Source organism: Artibeus jamaicensis, unplaced genomic scaffold, assembly GCF_021234435.1.
Source record: "Artibeus jamaicensis isolate MK-2021 breed Jamaican fruit bat unplaced genomic scaffold, CSHL_Jam_final contig_233, whole genome shotgun sequence".
NCBI lineage: Eukaryota > Metazoa > Chordata > Mammalia > Chiroptera > Phyllostomidae > Artibeus > Artibeus jamaicensis.
In genome coordinates, this window is record NW_026521486.1 from 3,594,464 (window position 1) to 3,617,097 (window position 22,634).

Below are 22,634 nucleotides of genomic sequence, written 5' to 3' on the forward strand. Positions count from 1 at the left end.
CTGGGATCGCACCACCAGGCAGGCACCCCACCATCAGAGCCATCTGTGGGGGCATCGGGGAGTTGCTCTCAGGGGTGTACCCAGCTCTCACACTTTGTGTAAAATGCCGCCCAGTCTGTAGCAGGGCCCCCGGCAGCCTTCCCTGGACTCGGGTCCCTGAGCCACAGCAGCTGTCACACTTGTCTAGCTGCCCACATGGGGTAGCCAAGAGTGGAGGTGAGCCCCACAACATAGAGGGTGGCCCACTCCCTGGAGCTGGGCACACTGGATCCCAGGAGCCCCTTCTGGGCCTCTGTCCTCACCCAAGAGACTGTTGGCCAGCCCCCCAGCCCCTCCCTGTCCTGCCTTAACCCTTTTCTAGGATTCTTAGCCCCCAAGATTTGGTCCAAGTGCGCCCCAGAGGCCTTGGGGATGTGACCTCAAAACCCCTGCCTCCTTACTGCCCCTCCCCACAGCTCCCTCTGAATGCATTTGCTGCCCCCGCCCCCACCGTCCTTGACGGTGATGCTGGTTGCCCAATGCGGACGTGGGCGGAAGGCACCCCCAAGAGCCCAGGGCATCTTTTCTCACCAGCACAGTCATTGGTCCAGCCAGGACCTTTGGAGGAGCCTCTGTAGCGGCAGGCGAAACTGACCAGGCACCTGGACCACCTGCCCACCAGTTCCATTGGCCGCTGCCCACCCCTCCAGCCCACCCCTCCAGCCCACCCTTGCCCCTAGGGGCTTCATTTAAGAACAGCATTTGTCCCTACAGCGGGGACTCAGAGTTTTGCTAACTCTTCTGGGTCATCGTCCTGGCCCTGGCCCCGGAGCCAGCCCTGGGTCCCATTCCTCCGCCTCACACCTCCGAGCCCCTGTTTTCTGGTTTGCAGTGTGGGGCTGTGGTCTCTGCCCCAGGGCTGCGTGGGCAAGACTCTGGCCGCGCAGCCTGGCCGTGTGTTGGGGGGGGGGGCCAGCGGGTGGGGGTCCCAGGCCAGTGTTCCCAGCACAGCAAGGGTGCCACCAGCATCACCGGTGAGGAACCTGGGGCTCAAAGCAGTGACCTTCCTTTGCTGCGTCTCCCCTCGGGCCTCCTGAGCCAGAGCAGGCGTGGCAACAGCCCCCACCACCACCTCGGGCAGAGGCTGCACTTGAACCCCTCGGTCCGCCCTCAGCACTGCCCCACTCCATGGCCAGAGGAGGGTGGGGGGCAGCTCCATGGCCAGAATAGGGTGGGGGGCAGGGGCAGCAACGGGGCTCTTTGCCATATCCCGTTCCCGCTCCCAGCTTTATCATAAGACCTCAATTGCCTGGGCGGGTAATCCATTGGAGACCCTTCAAGCCAAAGGAAGACACCCCGCTAAGGTCTGCTGCTCTGGCTTCCTCTCTGCCCTCGGCCCCCACACCCCTCTGCCGCAGACCCAGGTGCAGGAGGTTCTGCTCTCCAAGCGCCTGTGGGAAACCCCACCCTGGGTGGCCCACGGGAGGACAGTTCCCCTGACATGGTGACCCCGCCTGGTGTTTCCCCAGTCCCACTGACCCAATGTACCTCGCCGCACGCTGCCCCGAGAGGGGAGTGTTCTGAGCAGAAGGGTGCCCTGGGACGGTGTGGCCTGCGGGCCCGTGACCCACACAGCTGGGCCGGAGTCAGCACAGAGCCCGGGGGGCCTCAGAGTTGCCTGGCTAAAATGCAGAGTGGGGGATCCAGGCCGTGGCAGACCCCTGGAGGTCGTGGGCCCAACGGATCTGCTACCTCGGAGAGCAGTGCTGGGTGCCAAGCAAGGCCTTCTAGGGTCCCCCACAGACCCCGGCTTTGGAGCCCCTCCCGTGTCCTGTCCTCCACAACCTCCCTGCCTCTGGCTGCACTGGCCCCCTTCCCCCACAGCTCCCACCCCCTCCATCTCCATCACAGCAGCCACCTGCATGTCTCCAGGGCCCAGCTCCACTTGGAGGCTCCAGGGCAGGTTCCCCCTGCACCCTGCCCTAGTGTTGCGCCTCCATGAGGCGTGAGGAGAGCCACCCCCAGATGGCGGGTGGTGGATGTCTGCCCCACCGAGGGGGAGAGGCAGTGTGGTTAGGAACAAGACACCAGCACCTGCGGACACGTGGGCCCCGCTCCGCTCCTTGCTGAGTGGCCAGGGACACGGCTTCCCCTGCCTCACGGGCCAAAGGGACCTCACGAAGAAGACTGGCGTGATTGTAGGCCCCGAGACAGAGCAGGCCTGCAGTGCTCATGGCAGGCCTGGGGCACCTGGACAGAGGTCAGGGGGGCCGGCGTGCAGGGACAGGGCAGGGGAGCAGACCAGAGCCACTGCATAAGGGCTTTTACCCCGAAGTGACTGGGGCCGTGGAAGGCTCAGGAACCGGCTGAGGGAAGAGGGTCACAGGTCAGGTGGTCACAGCTGCCCCTGGACTGGGAGAGCCACTGGCTAACCACCTTCCCAGCTGCCCTCAGTTCATTCTGGGGGTGGGAGGGCCTAGAGAGGTCCCCTGCTCCTTGAAGAGGGGTTTGCTCCTGGGTCCCTCCCCCAGCCTTAGACCCCCACCCCGAGCCTGCCCTCCCTGCCTTGCCAGCCCGGGCTGGTGGGTCAGAGCTCTCCCCGATCACCGGGTATGGAGGCTGGCACCATGGCACTCACCCTGACCTCCTTTGGCCACCTGTTCCCCTTCCTGCCTCTCGGAGACACCTCTCCAGGTCTGTGCTGAGGGCCCAGCGCCCTGGCCTGGTCTGTGCACTCAGTAGCCCGGAGCCTCGAAGTTGTGGGTCCAAATACCAGCCTCTCCCAATATCTGTGTGACCTGGGACACGGCCTGCTTCAAGGGTGCAAGACCTACGCACTCGCCCGGGGCCCACCCCTAGACAGGCCACAGCTGGCTGATGCTCTGCTGTCTGTCTTGGAATTCTTCATTTTTGGATAAGGGCCCTCCGTTCTTATTCCACGTGGGCCCCACAAATTACGTAGCTGACCGAGACAAACGATGCTGGGACAAGTTTCTTAACCTCTCTGAGCCTCCATTCCTCTGCCTGCAAAAGGGCCTCCTCTGGGCTGCTCTAGGCCCTGGAAGGTTAGCAGACAAGAACGTGCTTTGCCAGCTGTGAAGGGCTGTGCCAGGGGAGGCTCAACCTCTCATTCCTGCAGAGGGAGGGGGCGCCTTGAGAAAGAGCCGATAGCTCTCAGAGGCAGGCAGCTTCCACAGGGGCCGGGGGGGCTTGCAGGGCTGGAAGCAGGAGGGACAGCTCTCTGGACGGTGGTCGTGCCCTCGCCTCCTTCGCTGCCCCAGAAGGCTGGTGGCTGGACTCCAGCCTCCCTTCCCAGAGTACACCCCAGGCAGGAGTGACAGCCTCACAGCAGGCCCGCAGAACCCTGTCACCCACAGCCTCAGCAGCTTCCAGGACCAGGCCACGCCCCTGCCCCCCCAGGGACAGGGATGCACCTGCTTTAGTCTCAGCTGACTTCTGCTGCTGCACTTGGGGTGACCCTGTTGTCCAGGGAGAGGACGGGGTGCCTGGTTTCTGACTCTCAAGAAGCAGGGCCCTGAAACCAGGCCGGGTCAGTGTTAGGTTTCGGGGAACATAGCGGCGAGGCTGCTCTTCAAGGCACTCAGAGACGGCGACCAGGGTGGTGTCGCAGGCTGGTCACCACCCAAGGCCAGGGGCCTCCCAGCAGCTCCAGTAGCCTCTACTTGGAAGCCACCACAGCCCCTGCAGGTCAGCCTGTCTTGTCACTGTGCGCCTCTGTCCCCAACCCCCACCGCGTAGCCCAAGAGACTGGGGAGACTTCATGGTCACCCTTTCTGTGTGTGCCGCACGTCTGCCAGCCCCAGATAACGCTGTGGCGGCCACAACCACCCGTGTACTGTGGCCTCCAGATGGTGAGGACAGCTGACTCCACACCTCCACTCCCTGCTTCTCCCACCCCCTGCAGGCCACCCAGGAGACTCTGGGGGCCTGGCCCAGAGGCTGCAGTAAGAGACCAGGCCCTGGGCCCCCAGGGGAGGCGGGGGAGGGGCCTCTGAGGTGTGGCCTGGGGGCAGACAGTGACACTGCAGGGAGGGGTGGCGGCCAGCACACTTATGACTGTGCCGGGCTCTGGGGTGGGGCCTGGCTAGAGCTGGTGACTGGAGGCTGTCAGGTATGGGCTGGAGTCAGTCCAGCAGGTTCCACTGCCTGTGCCCCTGACCAGCCTCGAGGCCCTGGACGGACCCCTGCCCCGGTTCCTCACCAGGCACAGAAGCCTCTCACACAGCCACTCTGAGCAGTGGGGACAAAGGCCTGGAAGGCTGAGCTGGGTGCCCACCATTGTCTAGGGCAGCCGGGAGACTGAATGAGCAGACAGAGCAGGGGAGGGGCCTGCACTGGGGGTCCCCACTGTGGGTGGCCATTCAGGCTCCACCTCCTCCCGCTGTGGGCCTCCATCCACCCCGTGGGCGGCAGGCTCTGGGGGGCTGAAGCTTCGAGTCCCCCCAGGACCTCCCTCTGGAGACAGGAGGGGCCTGGCCTGCAAGCCCCTTGGAGCCCGTCTGGCCAGAGTCCTATCTCAGGATCACATGGTGTGTGCCTCCGTGCCGGTACCACGCTCCACCTCCATTCCCCCAGGGGCCTGGGGCTCGTCCTGCTGGTACTGAGTGGGGCCACCCGGCTGCGCCCCAGCTGTGCCCCAAACCCTAGCTCTGAGTTCCTTCTTCCCGGCCCCCATCCCCCCAGTGCTCCTTGATCTCCGAGGCCTGAGCGTTAATTACCTGCACCTGGAAAACAGGCTCATGCTCCGTCCCCCTCAAGGGAGGGGCTCTCCCACATGAAAGGCTGCATGGGCCCTTGGGAGGATATGTGGGCTCCTGACTTGGGGGTGGGGGTGGGATTTCCCTCCAGTTGTAACCCCAGGGAGGAAACTAGCATTTGTTGAGCAACTACTACAGGCCAGGACCTGGGCCGGGCTCGGCCGAGTTGGGAGTTTAATCCTCACCTCCACCCCGGAAGGGAAAGCTTATTGTCCTCATCAGCCAGATATGAGTGCTGAGGTCCGGGCCCAAAGGGTGCCCCACCTGGGCCACTCAGTAAGTGACACAGCCAGGGCAGCACCACTGCCCCAGGGGGTGACCTGGCAGGGAGGCAAGAGGGTGCTGGAGGGCCATGTGCCCATCAGAACTTGGCCTGCAGTGACCCGGAACCCCACCTGCATGGGTGCCCGCAGGCAGCAGCCTGCTCTCCGAGTCTGGGGACCTGGTGTCTGCAGGGCACAGAGACACCGGCGGGCAGGGCCTCCCTGCCAAGGGACTGCACACCCAAAGGCGGGGAGGCGTCCAGAATCTGCCCACCTGCAGCAGGTGGGCTGGGGCTTGTGGAGACTCATGGAGAGGCAGGTCAGGAGGGGCCAGCTGGGAGCCCCTCCTCTCTGTAGGTGGTCACTGCCGCTCCTGTCATGGCAGAAACAGTAGCCTCGAGAAGGCTCGGCAGGCCCTGAACTCGGTGCCACCCCCTCCACAGCCACCCTGCAAAACCACAGATGCACACTCGCACGCACAAAGGGGGATGCCCAGTTTCCTCCTCTCCCTGCTCTCCTCAGCCCTCACAAGTTGAAGTTCAAAGGGAAGGCACCATGAATTTGGTCTAAGCAGCATCAGGGACTCAGGGCCACTGGGGGCAGTACTTGTGTAGTCATCACCCCACCACTCATCCCAGACCCCTCCCAGAGACCCGAAGGCAGCTCACAGGAGTCAGACGCCACGGATGGACACACAGACAGAATAAGCAGCCAGGCTCCCAGGGGAAGCTGAGGCAGGCAGGCAGGGTCTCAGGTCGTAAAAGAACAAGGAGCCCGTTGGCTCTTCGCTTCCCAGCAGCCAAGGGAAGAGGAAGCCCACGCAGGCATGGTTCCCACGAGATCAAAGCGCGCCAGATGCTCGGAAGGAACCCAGATGGAAAGGCTCAGCGGGTCGGGAGCGGGCTCCTCGGTGTGCGGGCCACCTGTGCCCTGGTGCCCTGGCCCTGCCAGACCCGTCTGCAGGCCTGTGGAGGATCACTGTCACCACACGACAGGTTCTGCGACCTCAGCTATGCCCCAGCCACTCCAGCCCCTTTGAACTTGCAAAAGAGAAGAAAAACAGCCCTAGACAAGCTTCAAGTGGACAAAAACCAGACATGCTTGGCGGGTCGCTCAGTGAGAACAGATGTGGGCTGAGCCCTCATCGAGGTGATGCATGGCCTGCAGCTCCGGAAACCTCCCCTGGGGCTCCGTGGCCAGGGTGCGGCTGTCCGTGCCAGGATGAGCCGGGGAGCGCCCGTCTGGATTTGGTGCCGGAGCCAGGCAGAGCCAGGCATTGGGAGTCTGGCCTGGGTGACACTGGTCACTGGAAGTGACAGGGGCCCTGTCAGCAGCCAGCCTTGGCCAAGCACAGCCCTCTGCCATTTGCAGACACAGCCTCTGTTCAGCTGTGGCGACCCCACAGAGATGGTGTCATGCTCCCATTTTACAGATGGGAGTGTGAGGCTCTGAGAAGCCCCACAGCTGCAGGGTATCGGAGGTAGAACTTGAACTCAAGTCTCCTGTCTCAGGAAAGGAGGCGGCTCTCGTCCAAGGAGACTGAGCCTCTCTCTCTCTTCCTCCCCAGAGACGTGTGCAGTGAACAACGGAGGCTGCGACCGGACGTGCAAGGACACGGCCACTGGTGTGCGGTGCAGCTGCCCAGTGGGGTTCACGCTACAGCCCGACGGGAAGACGTGCAAAGGTGAGCGTGGAGCCGCGGGCGCACGGCCGCCTCCACTCCTGGAGCCTGGTTGGGGCTGGAAAGCAGTGGGAGGTCCAGCCGGGGGAAGGGGTGAGGTGGGCGTGGGGCTGTGGGGGCTGTGGGGCCAGGAAGCACAGCAGTCGCCTGCACATCTGTGGGGGAGGCGGAGAGGAGGGCGACTCCGCACCGGGGCTCCCCCACAGGACGGGCCCCCGGAAACACGGGTTCCACCGCGTGCCTCCGCGCTCCTGGGCCTCAGAACAGACTCTAGCAGAGAACTGAGCTGCCGGTTGGGTGACAGGTGCCTTCACTGGGGGCCTTCCCGGCCCCGTGATTCCTGGCGCTCCCGGGGGTGGGGTGCAGCCCATCCCTCACCCCACCCGCCTCAGCTGTGACAGCATGGCTCGGGGTGGCTCAGGGAGTGAGTGTGAGTCTGTTCGCACCAGGGTCGGGTTGCCTGCTGGTCCCGTTAGAAACACAAGGTCCCTGGGTGTCGTGTCACTGGAGGAGTTGCTTGGGGGTGGCTGTGAGCTGAAGAACTGAAGGGCCTCCATTTGCAGTTAGAAAACGAGGAAGGGGTGTGTCTGAGCGAGGTCCCTGGCACCTGAAGGACTGCGGCCACTGCGGCAAGTGACAGAGTGGGCTGCCTCTCCCCTGCTGTCCCCTGCCTCACCCAGAGTTGCCGAGGGCAGGAGGTGGTCTGGGCAGGGGGTGCCCGGCACGGTCAGGTCCCCTCGGGAAAGCAGGAAGCGAGGTGGCTGGGAAGCAAGAGCTGGCTGCGCTCTGGGGACCAAAGGGGCCGCTGGGCCGCGTGGGGGGGGGGCGGTGCAGGGGTCGTAGGGCGGCCGGCCCCCGGGCCACGGCCCCTCCGGGAATGAGGCGCAGCCCCTTGGCCTCCCCCTGCCGGGCCCTTCGAGTGCTGCGGGCCGGCCACCCTCCCGTGGCCACCTTGCCCGGTGGCAGGTGGGGCTGGAAAGCAGTGGGAGGGCAGTCCTGGGAGGGAAGACATCCCGGGGGGGCTCAAGTCATCTGAGGCGGGCTTTTTTAAGCCGGTAAAAACAGCACGGGACCGCCTCCATGGCCACTCTGCTGGCAAGAACCTCGTGATTATTGACAGAAATAACTGTTCCTCCGCCTGTTCATTTGAAAACGAGCCTGATCCGTAGCCCCCACTCGAGCCAGGGTGCATTCCTGGTGGGCAGGCGGGTGGTCTCTGAAGCCTCACCACATGAACTCAATGCTCAGAGGGCAGCCAAGGGCCCCCACAGTCTGGCTGTGTCGCAGCGGGCTAGCCGCCTGCCCTGGGAGAGGGGCAGGAGAGTAGAATGAGGCGCCTCGGCCCCTCCGAGGCGTGGTACCGACCCAGGGCCAGAGGGGCAGCACGGCTCTATTCCTGAGGTGAGGCGGGGGCTGCCGGGAGCCCGAGGTCTGGGCCGGAAAGCGGCCCTAGCAGAGCATGGAGGGGTGTCTCTGACTGCTGCCCCGCCCGTCCCCACCGAGTGGCCCAGGGCATCCATTCCCACCGAGCCCCCGCTCCGTGTCTGGGGAAGGTGCTGACCCCGGCCGGCCCCCTTCCCCGGAGGCAGGACGTGCTCCTCTCACTGGTGCTCCAGGCCCCCGTGTGCGCGGGTGCTGGGGACACGGGCAAGAGACGCAGTCCCTGTTCCTGGCACCCTCTGTCAGGCGCAGGAGTAGATGTCCCCCTTCACCGTCAACGAGGCAGATGTGCACGGACTGCCTGGTGCTGGTCGGAGAGGCAGAGCGCGGCCTGGCCGGGCGCGGGCAGGCGGAGGGGCCGAGGCAGGGCCTCGCTCCGGGGCGCGGGGGTGCGTGCAGAGGCCCGGAACCCCAGCCCCACAGGCGGACAGTGTGCCCAGGCCTGGGGAGACGAGGCCAGGCCAGGCCGGTGGTGCAGGCCTGGGGGCTGGGGCTGGGGCACGGGTGGGCCCTTCATCCTCCCAGCCTTGGCCAGGCCCCAGAGGTTTTCATTTTGACCCATCCCCTGGCCACTGCTTGGCCTCTGGGCAGGGTCTGGAAGAGCAGTGAGGCAGCTGCTGCCATCCCCAGGCTCCAGGTGAGAGTGACTTGGCCAGGGTGGCTGTGAAGGTGGGGAAGAGCAGCCTGGGTGTTGTCTGAGATGTTAGAAATTACAGGTCGGGGGTTTGTCAGGCACTGCGCGACAAGGACACCTAGCACCTCGGGGGCCCTGGAAACCAAACCTGACCCCTAGACCCCAGGGTCTGGTGTCTCAGAGACTCGGGCTCTCGGCCCAAGTCCCAGGGTCTGGCTGGAGAGGTGCCGTCAGCGCGCCAGGGCTTGGCTGGGGCCAGCCCAGCTGGGGGTTGCAGCAGACCCTCGGCCCTGGCTCTGAGGTCCAGCTGTCAGTCGGCCTGTACATCCAGGCCTGGCCAGGACAACTTCAAAGGAATGACCTTAAAGATACAGTGTTTTCTGGAAGCCAAAAGCCATTGTTAGGCAAGACTGACAGCTGGAGGTTAGGTAGCAGAGGTCTCAGCAGGCCAGAGGACCACAAGCTCAGGTGGAAGCCGGCTGGGATCGTGGGGGGTCTGGAGGGTGTGCCCCAAGCCCTTGTTCTGTGTCAAGGGTGTGGACGGGGCAGGGGTCCTGCCTCGAGGCTGCATCCACTGGGTGCTGGGAGGGTGTCTTGCCAATGGGGCCTTCCCAGAAGCCTCCGCTCCCTGAGCCTGGATTTCCTCAGAGACACCAGCCACTCCCAGCACTGTCTGGGACAGTTCGAGAAGCCCACCCACCACCAGACCCCTCTCCTCCCTCACCCGCCTTCCGCCCAGCCAGCCCAGCAGTGTGTGCTGCCCATGAGGGGTGGCCAGCCCACTCCTGGGCCCTCCCACTGCTCCCACCCAAGAGCCCTCACCCTCGACCCCTGGGTTGCCAGGCTGTGCCCCTCTCCCACCCCAGCCCCATACGCACTGACCCTTGAACACACCGGTGTGCGTTTGAGCATTCCCCAGATGACCCCACCCTCCTCTCTGCCACTCCAGCTGCTCCCCGTACCCGACAGTGGGCTCCCCTTGCAGTCCCTCTGAGCCGGCCTCATGCCAGCCCTGGTGCCTGACACCCAAACCCTCAGTCGTGGAGGTCCTCTCATCACCCTGAGGACAGGCCCTGTGACGAGAGAGCAGCTAACTCTCCACAGTCATGGGAGGCTTCCGGAGGGGCCTCCGTTCCCAGGGGCAGGCTGCGCCGGGAGCTGCACCTAGTGGGGCAGCCAGAGTCCGGGCTGCCAAGGCAGGAGCCAGGCGCACAGGAAGCGGGCGAGGCAGCCGGGCCGGGCTCGGAGGGAGGGGCCGAGGGCCTCTGCGAAAGGGGCTAGGCCTTTCCTCGGGGGTGTCGCGAGGCCCTGAAGACCTGTGGACAGGTAGAGGACTTCCGGCCACCTGGTGAGGGCTGGGTGGGAGCCCAGTGGAGAAGGAAGGGAGTCTCTGGGGACAGGAAGTAGGGAGAAGACTACACCCCCGGGTGTGCCCCATCAGGATGAAGGTTGGTGGCCACGAGTGCCCCGCACTCTCTCACTCTGTCCTGGGCCAGAGATGGGGGGCACTTCCCTGCCAGCGACCAGCCCGGGCCTCACCAGACATGCCTCCCACTGCCTGTCTGGTTGCCATGACGGCTCCCTAGCTGACAGGCCCAGACCGGGAAGGGAGGCGTCGGGGTTCCCGGAGGCCTCGGGCATTCCTGAGGAGGCCAGCCTCACGCAGCCCCGTCCGCAGGCGGGGACCCGAGGCTCGGAGAGGCGATGCCCTTCCCGGCCCGGGACCACGCGGCTGGCCGGGGCAGAGTGGAGACGGGCCTTCGTTGCCCTGCAAGAGGCTTCTCATGAGGAGTCCCCGAGCTTCCTGTGGTCCCCAGGGGAGGGGATGGTGGAGATGCCCGGGGTTCTGCCCTCCCTGGCCTCCCTGTTTGATTTCTCTGGAGGCTGCACTGGAGAAGGCCCGTCTGGAAATGGGGCGGCTGGGCCCGAGCGCAACTCCCGCATGTAGCTGTGACCTCCTCTGTGAAGTGGGAGATCTGGCCCCCAGTGCTGTGAGGATCACCGGAGACCTTGCCCGAAATGGCTTGTTGTAGTCCCCACACGAGGCAGTGCCCAGCAGGTGATGTGACCGCAGAGGATCCAGCCGCCCACTGGGCGTGGGCTCACCCCAGACAGCTCTGGTCCTGAAACGCGGGCCCCAGGCCGGGTGCAGGACTCCCAGCGCTGAGAAACCCTTGGTTTTAGTCAGTGTCTCGGCGCACACACCCAGAGCAGCAATGCTGTGTTCAGGGAGCTGAAGTCCCGGCCAGTGGCAGGGCCAGAGAGCTGGGGTTCGGGACAGGCGACCTTCAGGATGCAGCTGCACTTGTTGAATGCTAAGCGAAGAGTCAGCTGAGCCAGCAGGCGGGCGTTGGGGCGGGGCAGCAGGAAGAACCAGACCGAGGGGTCAGGCAGGGTCACCCGATGGCAGCACCTCCAGCCAGGCAGTCACTCAGAGTCAGGGAACGCATGCAGGGCACCAGGGCCTCAGGGACCCCACTTCCATTACACCCTTGGCTCCTGGGCCGGGAGTCAAGGTCACAGCCATCAGGAGCGGCCTGTCTGCCCAGTCCCAGCTGCCCTCCCGCTGCCTCCCTCAGCACACCGGGGAAGGGACACGGCTGTCACCGTCCCCGTTGTCATGCCTGAAACAGCACACATCGGTTCCCTTCCCTTTTGTGATTGCAGCCATCCCGGTGGGGAGGGGCAGCACCCAGCCTGCTGGTCCCCACCACTAGGAGCCGGGACCCCAGCCCTGTGCTCAGTTGGGGAAACAGGCCAGCACTGGGAGGTGGGCGGCAGGGAAGTCAGGGAAGGGCAGGCCATCGTCCGGCTTTGTGTCCCAGTCTCCTCGCCCCTCCCGCTTGGCTCCTGCAGACATCAACGAGTGTCTGGCCAACAACGGGGGCTGCGACCACTTCTGCCGCAACACCGTGGGCAGCTTCGAGTGCGGCTGCCGGAAGGGCTACAAGCTGCTGACCGACGAGCGGACGTGCCAGGGTGAGCCTTCTCCGTGCCGGGCAGCTGTCCACTCGGGGACATCCCTGGGCCTCTCAGGCCCCTCCTGCCTGGGCTTGTGCAGTCTCCTGGGGGAGGAGGGGAGTGCAGTGGGGTTGGTCCACCATGCTGCCTGCGCCTGAAGAAGCAGGTGCAGTTTGGGCCCTTAGCACGTGCCCCTGTGTGTCCTGTCTTCCTTGCCCTGTGTGACTCCAGGGGCCCTCAGAGGCCGTCCAGCCCAATCAGTTCCTTTTACTGAGGCCCAGGGAGAGATCAGCAAGTGTCCCCGGTACACAGCCAGTGGGTGTCAGAGCTTATCAGCTCTGTGTGTCCCTCACTCCCCGCTGCCCCCCTCCCATTCAGCAGCTTTGAAGTGGGGATGCTGCCATCTGGTGGAAGGAACATCACATTGCAGGCGGGCGCTCTCCAGTGGCCCTTTTACAGGGTCCCAGGAGCCTGGCAGGAGCAGGGGTAGTGGGAGCAGAAGTGTGGGCAGAACCAGGAATCAGAGCCCAGGACAAGCCCAGCAGACATCCAGGATTCAGTAAGAGCCTGGAGGATGAGCAGTGAGAGGGGCCAGGGAAGGCGTCCCAGGGAGGAGCCGGGGAGGTCCACCCACTGCAGAGGTGGCACAGTGCGGCTGAGGGAGCTCGGGTACCCGGAGGGGCCCTGTGGGACCAACTTTGGGAACGAGTGTGTGGAGGGCCCAGAGGCCTGTGTTGGGGAGCGGCCGACGCCATCATGGCCTCCCTGCTGTCCAGTTGTCTGGTCCCCAGGGGGTTCCAGTAGCTGCTGGCTGCACACGGCCAAGCCTGGCTGCGAGACTCACAGCTTCTGGCTGTTAGTGCCGCTCAGAGCCTGGATGGGGGCAGCTCGAGGCCCTGAAGGATGAGGGGGGTGCTCCCGAAAGGAGGGCAAAAGCAGGAGGCAGGTAGGGGTGGGTGGGTGGGGGCACCAGTCCCGGGGCTCTTCACACCCGGGCCGGGGCTCCTCTGTGGGACACGGGTCCGCTGGGAGCACAGCGCCTGCCCAGGCGCAGACCAGGCCCCGCGATGCCTTTGCCTCCCACCTGCATGGCATTCCCTGCGCGGCATTCCCTGCACTGCTGGACAGAAACCAGTCCACAGCACAGCTGAGCGGGGGTGTTAAATGGCAGGCGCCCCTAACAGCCCTTCTATTCAAAGTGTTCCTGCCCTGCCCACCTCCAGGCAGATGTGAGGTGGCTCCTGACCCCGAGACCTAGGTAACAGAGACAAGACAGGGAGCCAGGCAGTGACGGCAATCGATTGGCTGGCCAGCAGGGCCCAGGGTCCGGGCCCAGGGTGGGGCCTGCACAGATGCGCGCTGCGGAGCTGAGTGACGGGCCGAGTGATGGGGCCGTGCCCGCCCTCCCCTCCCTGACACCCCTCCCCCTCTCCGTCTCCCTGCGGCCCCGCAGACGTGGACGAGTGCTCCTTCGAGCGGACCTGCGACCACATCTGCATCAACTCCCCAGGCAGCTTCCAGTGCCTGTGTCACCGTGGCTACATACTCTACGGGACCACCCACTGCGGAGGTCTGCAACCTGCCCGCCAGGGCCACCTCCCCCCCGAGGCACGCGCCTGGCTGCACGGCCACCCACACTGCACCCTACACCCTGACCCTGACAGGCCTGGAGGGACCACACCAAGGCTGGGGATGGGCAGGCAAAGGCTCTCAGCCAAGGGCAAGGCAGAAGGATGGGGGGAGGGGACAGCAAGTCCCACAGGGCGCTGAGCCTGCACCAGGCTGTGGGCATAGGCCTGGAAAGAGCAGCTGCAGGGGCCTGGTCTGGAGGGTGGTGGCCAGCGCACAGAGAATCCCATAGATGGTCTGTTCCAATGGGAGATGTTGACAGCAGAGAAGGGCAGAGTAGGGAGAAGAGTTTGGGTCCGGAGGAGAGTAGGCTTGCTGGAGGGAACAGCACGTGCAAAGGCCCTGGGGCAGGGGGTACACCAAGGGACCAAGAGGCAGTGGTGTGTGTAGAACCCGTGAACAGGGTGGGAGTTGCAGACATGGTGGAGACAGGGCTTCACGAGCCCCCAGGGGCCTTGGGGTTTTACGCCCAGTGAGAAATCACTGGAGGCTTTAATCAGGGGTGTGACAAGTTGACAAAATGAGGTTGCTCTGGCTTCCATGTATTCAGGAGAGTAGAACCCGGGGCGTCAGTGAGTAGGCAGCTCCAGACATGGGGGCAAGAGCTGCTGGAGCTGGGCAGGGTGGGTAGGGAAGGGGAAGGTTCTCAGTGAACTTAGGAGCCACAGACTTGGGACTTGGAGATGTACAGGCAAGGCCATGCAGAGAACGGACCTGCAATCCAGGGGTCTTCCTCTCCTGTGACCTGGGAGTAGCCACTCTGTCTGTGGGGCGGCTGTGCCGGGTGGCGCGGTGACCACGCACAGCTGTGCGGGAATTGGCTCCTGGGGTGGGCTGCAGGCTCTACTGCAAGGACTTCCCAAAACCTGGGCGCCGGCTTCCCTGGGCCCGCCACTCCCCAGTGCAGGTAGCAGGGGCGCTCATAGTCACACTCCCCTGGGTGAATGCAGTCCAGCCCCCCCACTCCAATGGGTGCTCTTGGTCTTTGGTGGTCAGAGGAAGCTACAGACATGGAGGGGGACAGCTGGGAAGGGCTTGTCCCGAGTCCCAGGGTGACAGGAGCCTAGCGGTCTTGGGCCAGCGCTCACTCCTGTCCCAAAGACCTGATGGGAACTTAAATTCTGTGCCACTTCACTGCCCATCACCTAGTCCATGTGGGAGGGGTGTGTGCCGGTGTCTGCGGGAGCCCTGTGTGCACGTGTGCACGTGTGGTGTGTGCACATGTGCATGTGTGTGGTGTGTATGTGTGCCTGGTGTGAGCACATGCATGTGTGCTTGTCTAGTGTGTGACGTGTGTGCACGTCTAGTGTGTGGTGTGCATATGTGCATGTGTGCCTAGCGTGTGGTGTGTGTGGACATATGCATGTGTTTTTGTCTAGTGTGTGTACATGCACACACTGATGTGTGGTGTGTGGCTGCATGTGCACATGTGTGTCAGCGTGTAATGTGTGTGACCGCACACCTGTGTGTGATGACAGTACCACCCTGGGATCAGGGACTCAGCCCTCCTGTCCTGAGGGCATGGCCTGGGCTGGCCCGTCCAGCTCCCTCCTGCCCTCACCCCCACTCACCTGCGCTTCCAGACGTGGACGAGTGCAGCATGAACAACGGGAGCTGTGACCAGGGCTGCGTCAACACCAAGGGCAGCTTCGAATGCGTCTGCCCACCAGGGAGGCGGCTCCACTGGAACCGGAAGGACTGTGTGGGTGAGTGTCCTGGAGCAGCCATCGCTGGGACCCGCCCTCCCACCTGGTGCTGGTGGCAGGGGAGGGCAGAGGCTCCTGCAGGTGGGTGAGGGGGGCCAGGCCCACCGCTTCCTGTGGACTTCGGGGTCACCAGGCAGACGCTGTCTGCTGCTGGCACGTGGCTGGTGGGAATGAGGCTCATGGGAGCTGAGGGGATGCAGTGGCAGAGCGCGCTCAGTGTCAGCGGGCACACAGACACACTTTGGGGGGTGGGGGGCAGCACGCACAGCCAGGCTGTGGGCTCAGGAGGCCCTGGAGGCTTAGGGTGGGGGCCTCAGCTCCCACTTGTCCTACCATGGAAGCTGAGGAGGGGAGGGTGTTTTGGGGTGCAGCAGCCTCAGAGCCTGGCTGGGAGCCCCTGGGATCACGTGGTCTCCGCAAACCCACCACCGCCCGGGGCTGCAGCCCCACAGCGTCAGGGAGGATGGCAGGGCAGGCCTGCTGGAGCATGGGACCACTCATCTGCACCGGTGCACTCTGGGTGCTGGACCATCCCCCACATTCACCAGACACGTCCTCACCACCAGGTGTCCAGCCTGTCCCAGGGGCTGGGCTGTCCTTTCCCGGGGTGGCCAGAGTGAGCGTTTCAGGTGTGGGTCCAACCGCACCCCTCTCTGCGCCGAGCCCTCCAGGGACTCCTCCGCACAGAAGCAAAGCCAGCCATCTGTCACAGGCTGCTGCACCCTGGCTGGCTAGCCTCTCCATCCTCTCCCTCCTCTGCCCCCCACCAGCCTTGCAGAGCTGTGGTATGGCTCCCCCACCTCAGCACAGGGGGCCCGGGCACTCCTCCCAGCCTGGAGGGCTCCTTGCATGCCACAGGGTTGTCCCCCAGCACGAGCCCAGGGCAAGGCCTACCACCTCTGTGCCCTCAGGGCCCCTTGCTTCCCGCTCTTCCCCCCTCCTGCTGCCCTTGGAGCCACCGGGCATGGCAGCTATTCCACACACGCCTGCTGGGCTGGCCAGTCCGCCCTCACGCAGCGTGTGCCCTACACGGCCAGGCAGGTGTCTTTGGTCTGTTCGCTGCTGTGCCCACGGCACAGGACAGAGCCTGGCGGGGCAGCACTCAGTGAATGTGTGTCGAATGAATGAACGTGTCCAGGATGAACTTAATACGGGAAGTCAAAGAGCTGAACTTGCTACCTACTTAGGTAAGAATGGCTGTGCCGTTCAGACAAAGCCTTGCTGAGCAAAGCAAGCTGCCAACCCTCTCCACAGTTTGGGGAGGAGCTCGTTTGGGGTTGTGTTGGTAACAGGAAGGAATAGGTGGGGTCAGTCTGTGGAGCACACACAGCCCGTGCAGGGCACCAAGGAAAACCAGGCTCAGAAGCCTGAGCTCGGGTCCTGCTGGGTCTGGTGCCCACCTGATACTGGAGCTCTCGGACCTCAGGCTTTCTCCAGGCTCGGCGCACGGAGGGCTAGTCTTTGTCTCTGTCCCCCCGTTCTGTCGCCCTCCCTCAGTCGGAGCGGCAGGCGGGGCCACCAGGGCTTGTCCGGGCCTTCGGCGCTGCAGCCACCCCTCTGTGGACAGTCCTGATATCAGGCAGGTGGTGGTCAGGGGGGACTGCACCCCACTGTGGTCTCTAAGTCGCCTGCTGGGCTGGGGCTGTGGAAGTGGTGAACTTTCCGGACAGTAGGTGTGGAGTACCAAGACAAACGCACTATGGAAGGTGTTCTTTAGAAGCTTCTGGAAGGCCCTCTAGAACCATGATCTGAGAGTTCCCAGGACTGACCCCCCAAACTGGGCCCGGCCTCCTATGTCTTGTCGTTCGGGCTGCTTCATCCTAACTTAGCCCCAATGCAGACTGTTGGCCTCACCTCTGCTGGGAATCCAAGTTCAAAGTGAATTGCTGGCAGCAACTCAGATGCCCCTGACTGGCCTGAGAAAGCCCAAGGTCACCCTGTTGCCTGCGACTAACTGCAGGAGGTCAGGTGGTCTCGTGCCCCCGACCATGCCGAGGGCTGTGCTGCTCCCGTTGGCGCCCAAGTGAGGGGCGGTGTTTTGACCACCACTTGGAGTTGTCAGGTTCCTGCGGACAGGACCGACGGCCTCGGCAGGCCACTTCCCCAGGCACTGTTGACGTCCCCAGAGATGGGCCCTTGGTGCTTTGTAAGAAGGCGTCATGCACCAAGAGTGCCGGGGAGGCCTTCCCTGTCACTGTGACCCTGATGAGCCAGACTCCCAGGAGGGCAGAGGCCGGGGCCTGTGGGTGTCATCATGATGTACCGTCGGAACCCTTGAGGGATGGCAGCCCCTCCCCCAGAGCCAGGGCACGTCCCTGCTCTTTGTGTCTGGTCTGCAGAGACTGTCGTAACCAGTGAGTTCAGTTTGACACCTTTTTTCATTGCCGGCTTCCCGAACAGTAGCTTGGGAGGACCGACTCAGACAGCCGGGGAGTGGGGCGTCCTGGCCAAGACAGAGGCGTGAGTGGAAACACTTCACTTCCTCATGCAACAAAAGGACACCAACCAACTTAGAAACAAAAAACAACCAGGGCTGCCAGAAATTCAAACTGCAGGGAAGTCCGACAACCAAGGCGTTGAAGAAACACCCCCCCAGACTGAGGCGAAGGAAATCGCCCATCATTCCAAGTGGAGGGTCTGGGGCAGGAGAAGTGGTCCCGGCTAAGCACGCTGTGCGGTAGGTGCTCTGCCGCTGCGACCAGCTCTGCCAGCGAGGCGGATGTTGCAGGAGAGGTCTCAGCCTCCGACCCCGACGTGGACTCTTTGGGAGTCAAGTGGGAGTGCAAGACAGCGGGGAATAATGGCCGCTGTCTGGGGAGTGCAGTGAGGTTGGTTTTGATAAGAGATACCAACGAACCATCATTGGCGCCAACTCGAGAACTTACCTTTTAGAGAAATCCCGAGAGGCGTTCAGGCAGGAGAGAGAAAAACCACCTTACCTTCATCGTCGGCGTTGTGCCTCAGCAAAGTTACCTGGATTCAAGGTGCTGCAATCAGGGCGAGAAGCAAGGTGGTCGTCCAGGGTGGGGGTCGGCAATGCCGGGAGACGGCACGCACCGGACAGGCCTGCCCTCGGGCCGGGAATTAGTGGGTCTCGTCGGATGGGCGTTTTTCGAGTCCTGGCTGGCGTTCTTCACGGCTGTGCGTGGGGAGACCCCGCCGTGCAGCCCTGGCAGGCTCGGGGCAAGCTCAGTGTGATGGCAGCAGACCTGCATTCAGATCTGTGGATTCTTTATGGAAGAAACACGTTTAAAGTCTTTCTCTTAGCATTGTTAGAGAGATGTGAAATCTTGAACTGAAAATAAACAAATATGGATACCAAACAAAAAGAACTAGGATGGCAGTTACATCTGAGTAAAGCCCAGATGCAGGGGAGCTGTCGGTGCGTGAGGGACACGCGATCGGGCACGTCAGACGTGTGTGGCCTTGAGTGTGTGAGGCGTGGGAGACCGAGACCACAGGGACGGAGAGCAGAGCGTGCGCCCAGGGGAGCACGGAGATGAGCAGACGCCGGGAGAGCCTGCTCCAGGGGTCCGGGCGAAGGCGGTCTGCTTCATGCCGTTGCCCCCCTCCCGCCCCCGTCCTGCGGCTCTGGGACAACGGCTGGTTTCTGGGAACCGTCTGTGCCTGGAGGTTCTCGGAAGAACCTAGGATCACACCCTGTCACGGGTGACTTTACGGTTCTGCAGCGTTTCCTCTTCCAAAGCATCAAGGACGATGAGGACAGCGAAGTCTCCACGCGCTTTATGAGTAGCTCTCCCAGTCAGATGTGCCTGCTTGTCACCACAGCAGCCAGCACATCCCGGATAAGGAACCCAAACTCCGAGGCTGCCTGGGCCCCTGTGAGTGCCAATCTTCGTCTCGGCGCCGTCTTTGCAGCCACAGAAGCACGAGGAACAGTGTCGGCTCACCGGGAAGCACATACACTATAGCTGCCGTGCGCTCACGACCCTCACAACCCGGGACACCCACCAGGACGGGCTCGGCGGCCCGAGGGCAGCCCAGGTCACCAGGGCGGGCGTCTGTCTGTGGCCACTCCCTTGGGGAACTGAGAGCAAGCGCAGGCAGCCCTTGGGGGAGCAGATGTCTCCCGGGAAGCGGGTGGGTGGCTGCCCTGTTTCTTCACCAGTGTGGACCTGGGTCCCTGCGACGGCCCAACTGGCTCACGTCCTCTGCAGGCGGTTTTAGGGGTGGTTCTGATTTGCCTGGAACAGAGGCGCTGGGCCTCGTATTTACGGGGTAGCCAGATGTTTTATTGGGGGACAGTGTGTTCATGTTTCTGGATCATTTACTTTCGGAGGCTTCTGGAAAATGTGCGGCCACAGGTTGCAGATCATCCCAGTTGGCAGTTTCCCACTCCAGTTTGTTTCACCAACAAGGCCCCTGTGGCAACCTGCCCGGACCCCCAGGACCAGAGTGGGACCCCCCCACAGGCAGGCTCCCTTAGCCCAGGCGCCACAGCCCCACTGGACCGGTCCTGACCGGTCCCGGACGGCAGGACCCCCAGTCTGTTCCTGTGAGTCTGGGGACTGCCTGAATCCCTGGAGGATAAGTAAACACAGGAGGAACTGGGAGACCTCAGCTTGGGACATCTTCAGACGCCGTGGGGGTGCGTCCAGGGGCTGCCCCCGGGGGGGGTTCCTAGCAGCCCCCTGTGCTTCCAGTCGGTCACTGTCAAGAAGCCTGTGTCCCTTTTCAGCTGTCCCTTTCCCCAGCTGGGCTTAGACACCTGCTCCGGAGGACCCTGCCCTCCAGAGCTCCTGGTCTGGGCCTGGCCCGGTGTTGGGAGAAGGGAGCAAGCCAGCTCTCTGAGCCCCACATCCCCACGCATCCCCTGCCCTCCAGCGCCATCTGGCTGTGGCACAGGTGCGGTGGGAGTCCCCTGTGGTCCATGCCCACGCTGGCCCCAGGGAGTCTCATGTCTTCCTTCTCCGCAGAGACGGGCAAATGCCTTTCCCGGGCCAGGGCCGCCCCCCAGGCCCAGCTGTCCTGCAGCAAGGTGGGCAGCGTGGAAAGCTGCCTCCTCTCCTGTCCAGCTCCCACCCACTTTGCGCCAGGTACCCTGAGACTGTTTCTGGGATGGGAGGGGGCGGCCGCTTCCTTCCCTGGGCCCACACCCTACCCCTGCTGGTCTCCAGGAAGGGCCCCAGATGGGAGGGGCGCCCAGGCCCCCCTCACTACCGGCCTCTCTGCAGACTCGGAAAACAGCTACAGCCTGAGCTGCGGCGTCCCCGGTCTCCAGGGCAAGACACCGCAGAAACGCAACGGCACCAGCCCCAACGCCGGGCCCAGCTGCTCAGGTAGCCCCTGGCCTGTCCATGCAGCACACACCTGGGGGCAGCCTTTGGCTTGGTGTTCGGCTCCATGCTGGGGGCCATGGGAGGGCCTCAGCCAAGAGAAGAGCTTCCTGGGCCTCCGCTGCTGAGAGCAGACCAGGGCCCAGGAGCGAGCAGGCTGTGGGAGGGCCCTCCGACACGGCAGAGGCTGAGGCCGAAGCACCAGGGCGGCCCATGGCCCGGAGGCACTGGGAGTTTGGGGGTCCCTGAGTCTGTGCAGTGAGTGTCATCTGCTGGGGCCACTGGCTCTTCCCGAATCAGAGCTGCCCCGGAGGTGCTGGGTGCACATCACTCGCCTGCCCCGGCTCCATGGGCCAGGGCCTGGGCAGCTGCCCCTCAGTAGGAGCAGGGTGGTGTCGGCTGCACCTTTTCCCGTCCAGGGTGCTGATTCACCGGCATGGGTGCGTCTGTGTGCCTGACACATCCCGGCAGGGCTCTAAAGGCTCTATGGTTGCGGGTTCCCTAGTCCAGGGGCTGCGGTTCCCCCTGCAAAGGAAGCAGTGGTCTGGGCACCTGCAGTATTTCAATCCCCCTCCTCTTCCTTGCTTCCCTCTTTCCTCTGACTCCTGTCCCGAAAGCTCAAGCCACGCAAACTGGCTTTGGGGTCGGGATGGAGGTGGGAGGCTTCCCTCTCCTCCTCCACAGGAGATTCTGGCTGGATGGCCCCTGGCTGGGTCTCGACCCCACCATCCGACCTGTGCCTTTTCTGGCCTTGCAAGGAGAGGGATGAGGCAGCGGAGGTCCCCACCCAGGTGCTGGTAGATGGGCCCCCAGCAGCGCCCCACGCTCAGGCACGCCCTCTGCAGCACCCCCGACCTTCCCTGCCACAGAAGAGGCCACCACCCGGGCGACTTTGGCTTTCCCTAGGTGCCCCCACCACCCCCATCAGGCAGAAGGCCCGCTTCAAGATCCGAGATGCCAAGTGCCACCTCCGGCCCCGTGGCCGGGAGCCAGCAAAGGAGGCCTTGAGGCAGCTGCTGCTGGGTGAGTGGGCCACCTGGTGCCAACCCACGCCAGGGGCAGTGGGGGTCCCCCTGCCTGGGAGCCGAGACCCAGCGTCCAGCAAGCCTGGGTCCCCGGGGGTGGAGCCTCTCTGTCCTTGTCACCATGGCCACTTAGCCACAGCAGCCACACTGGGGTACTGCAGACAACAGCAGTGTCCCTGGGGAAGGCAGTCAGCAGTAAGTGGAAAACTCGGGTCCCCCAGCATCCCTGGGTCCCTCGTCCCTGCCTCACCTGGAGTTAACGAGCTCCCCAGAGCAAGGGCCCTCTGTCCAAGTGGCCGGGACCCCGGGGCTCACTCCACAGCCGGTCCCCCGGTGCAGGCAGCCCTGAAGAGTGTCCAGGCAGGGGGAGCAGGCACACCTCCCAGCTCTGCTTCTGTGAAGACAGCTGAGCCTCTAAGGCTGCCCCTCAAACTCGGCCGCCCTCGCACTCAGGAGGCCCAGCCCTGAGGCCGAGCCACCTGAGCCAGAGCTGCACCAGGAATATGCAGGCGGTGTCCCCCTGTGATGGGCTCAGAGGGCTGGGACAGGGCTGGGTCAGCCGCAGGCCCCTCATGAGACCCGGATCCCGGCCCGGCCTTGCCTAGCCCCAGCTTCCCCGCCTGCACCGAGGATGAGTGGGACCCCGGCCGACAGCCATCTGTGTGCATGCCTAGGTAGGACGCTACTCCCTGCCCTGGGCAGCTTTGCCACAGCCGTCCCTTCCTTGTCCAGAAAACTGCCACGTGACCTTTGTGACCCTCAAGTGCGACTCCTCCAAGAAGAGACGCCGCGGCCAGAAGTCCCCATCCAAGGAGGTGACCCACATCACAGCAGAGTTCGAGGTCGAGACAAAGGTGGAAGAGGCCTCAGGTGGGCAAGGGGTTCCCCAGTGGGCTGCGGAGGACCTCAATGGGGGATCTGTCAGCGAGCCATGGGCTCCCCCCCAGCCGTGGCTGCTGGAGGTGGAGGCTGGCCTGGCAAGCCAGCAGAGTCCCTGCCTGCAGCCCAGGATGGAGGAGGAGGCCGAGGCCGTGTGAGCAGCAGGGCTCGGGACCCACAGGGACAGCCACACGGCCTCTCCCACCCTCTCCACCCTCGCTGGGGCCTGGGGGAGCTTGTCCCCACAGCCCTCCCAGAGCCATTGAGCTAAAGACCTGTCTTCCCAGGTTCCAGAGGGGAGCTTGTAATTCACACCAACACCCCCCTCTGGCCGTAAATGTGTGTTGAGTTGTGACGGAGGA

At 64.0% G+C, this 22,634-nt stretch overlaps 1 protein-coding gene across 5 annotated transcripts in view; it reads left to right on the plus strand.

The window, feature by feature from the left end:
* Nucleotides 1-22,634, plus strand: part of SCUBE1 (signal peptide, CUB domain and EGF like domain containing 1) — a 112,338-nt gene that overhangs the window by 75,684 nt on the left and 14,020 nt on the right. For 4 of the 5 annotated variants that reach the window (XR_008391021.1, XR_008391022.1, XM_037160799.2 and 1 more), the window contains 8 exons: nucleotides 6,588-6,704; nucleotides 11,632-11,754; nucleotides 13,190-13,306; nucleotides 14,949-15,071; nucleotides 20,009-20,128; nucleotides 20,267-20,371; nucleotides 21,275-21,391; nucleotides 22,126-22,263. Coding sequence is in view for 3 of the 5 variants with exons in the window: in XM_037160799.2 (XP_037016694.2) it covers nucleotides 6,588-6,704; nucleotides 11,632-11,754; nucleotides 13,190-13,306; nucleotides 14,949-15,071; nucleotides 20,009-20,128; nucleotides 20,267-20,371; nucleotides 21,275-21,391; nucleotides 22,126-22,263 (960 nt within the window). In the remaining 2 variants the exon portion in view is untranslated. The remainder of the gene's footprint in view (nucleotides 1-6,587; nucleotides 6,705-11,631; nucleotides 11,755-13,189; nucleotides 13,307-14,948; nucleotides 15,072-20,008; nucleotides 20,129-20,266; nucleotides 20,372-21,274; nucleotides 21,392-22,125; nucleotides 22,264-22,634) is intronic. The other variant, XM_037160801.2, reaches the window with a different exon arrangement.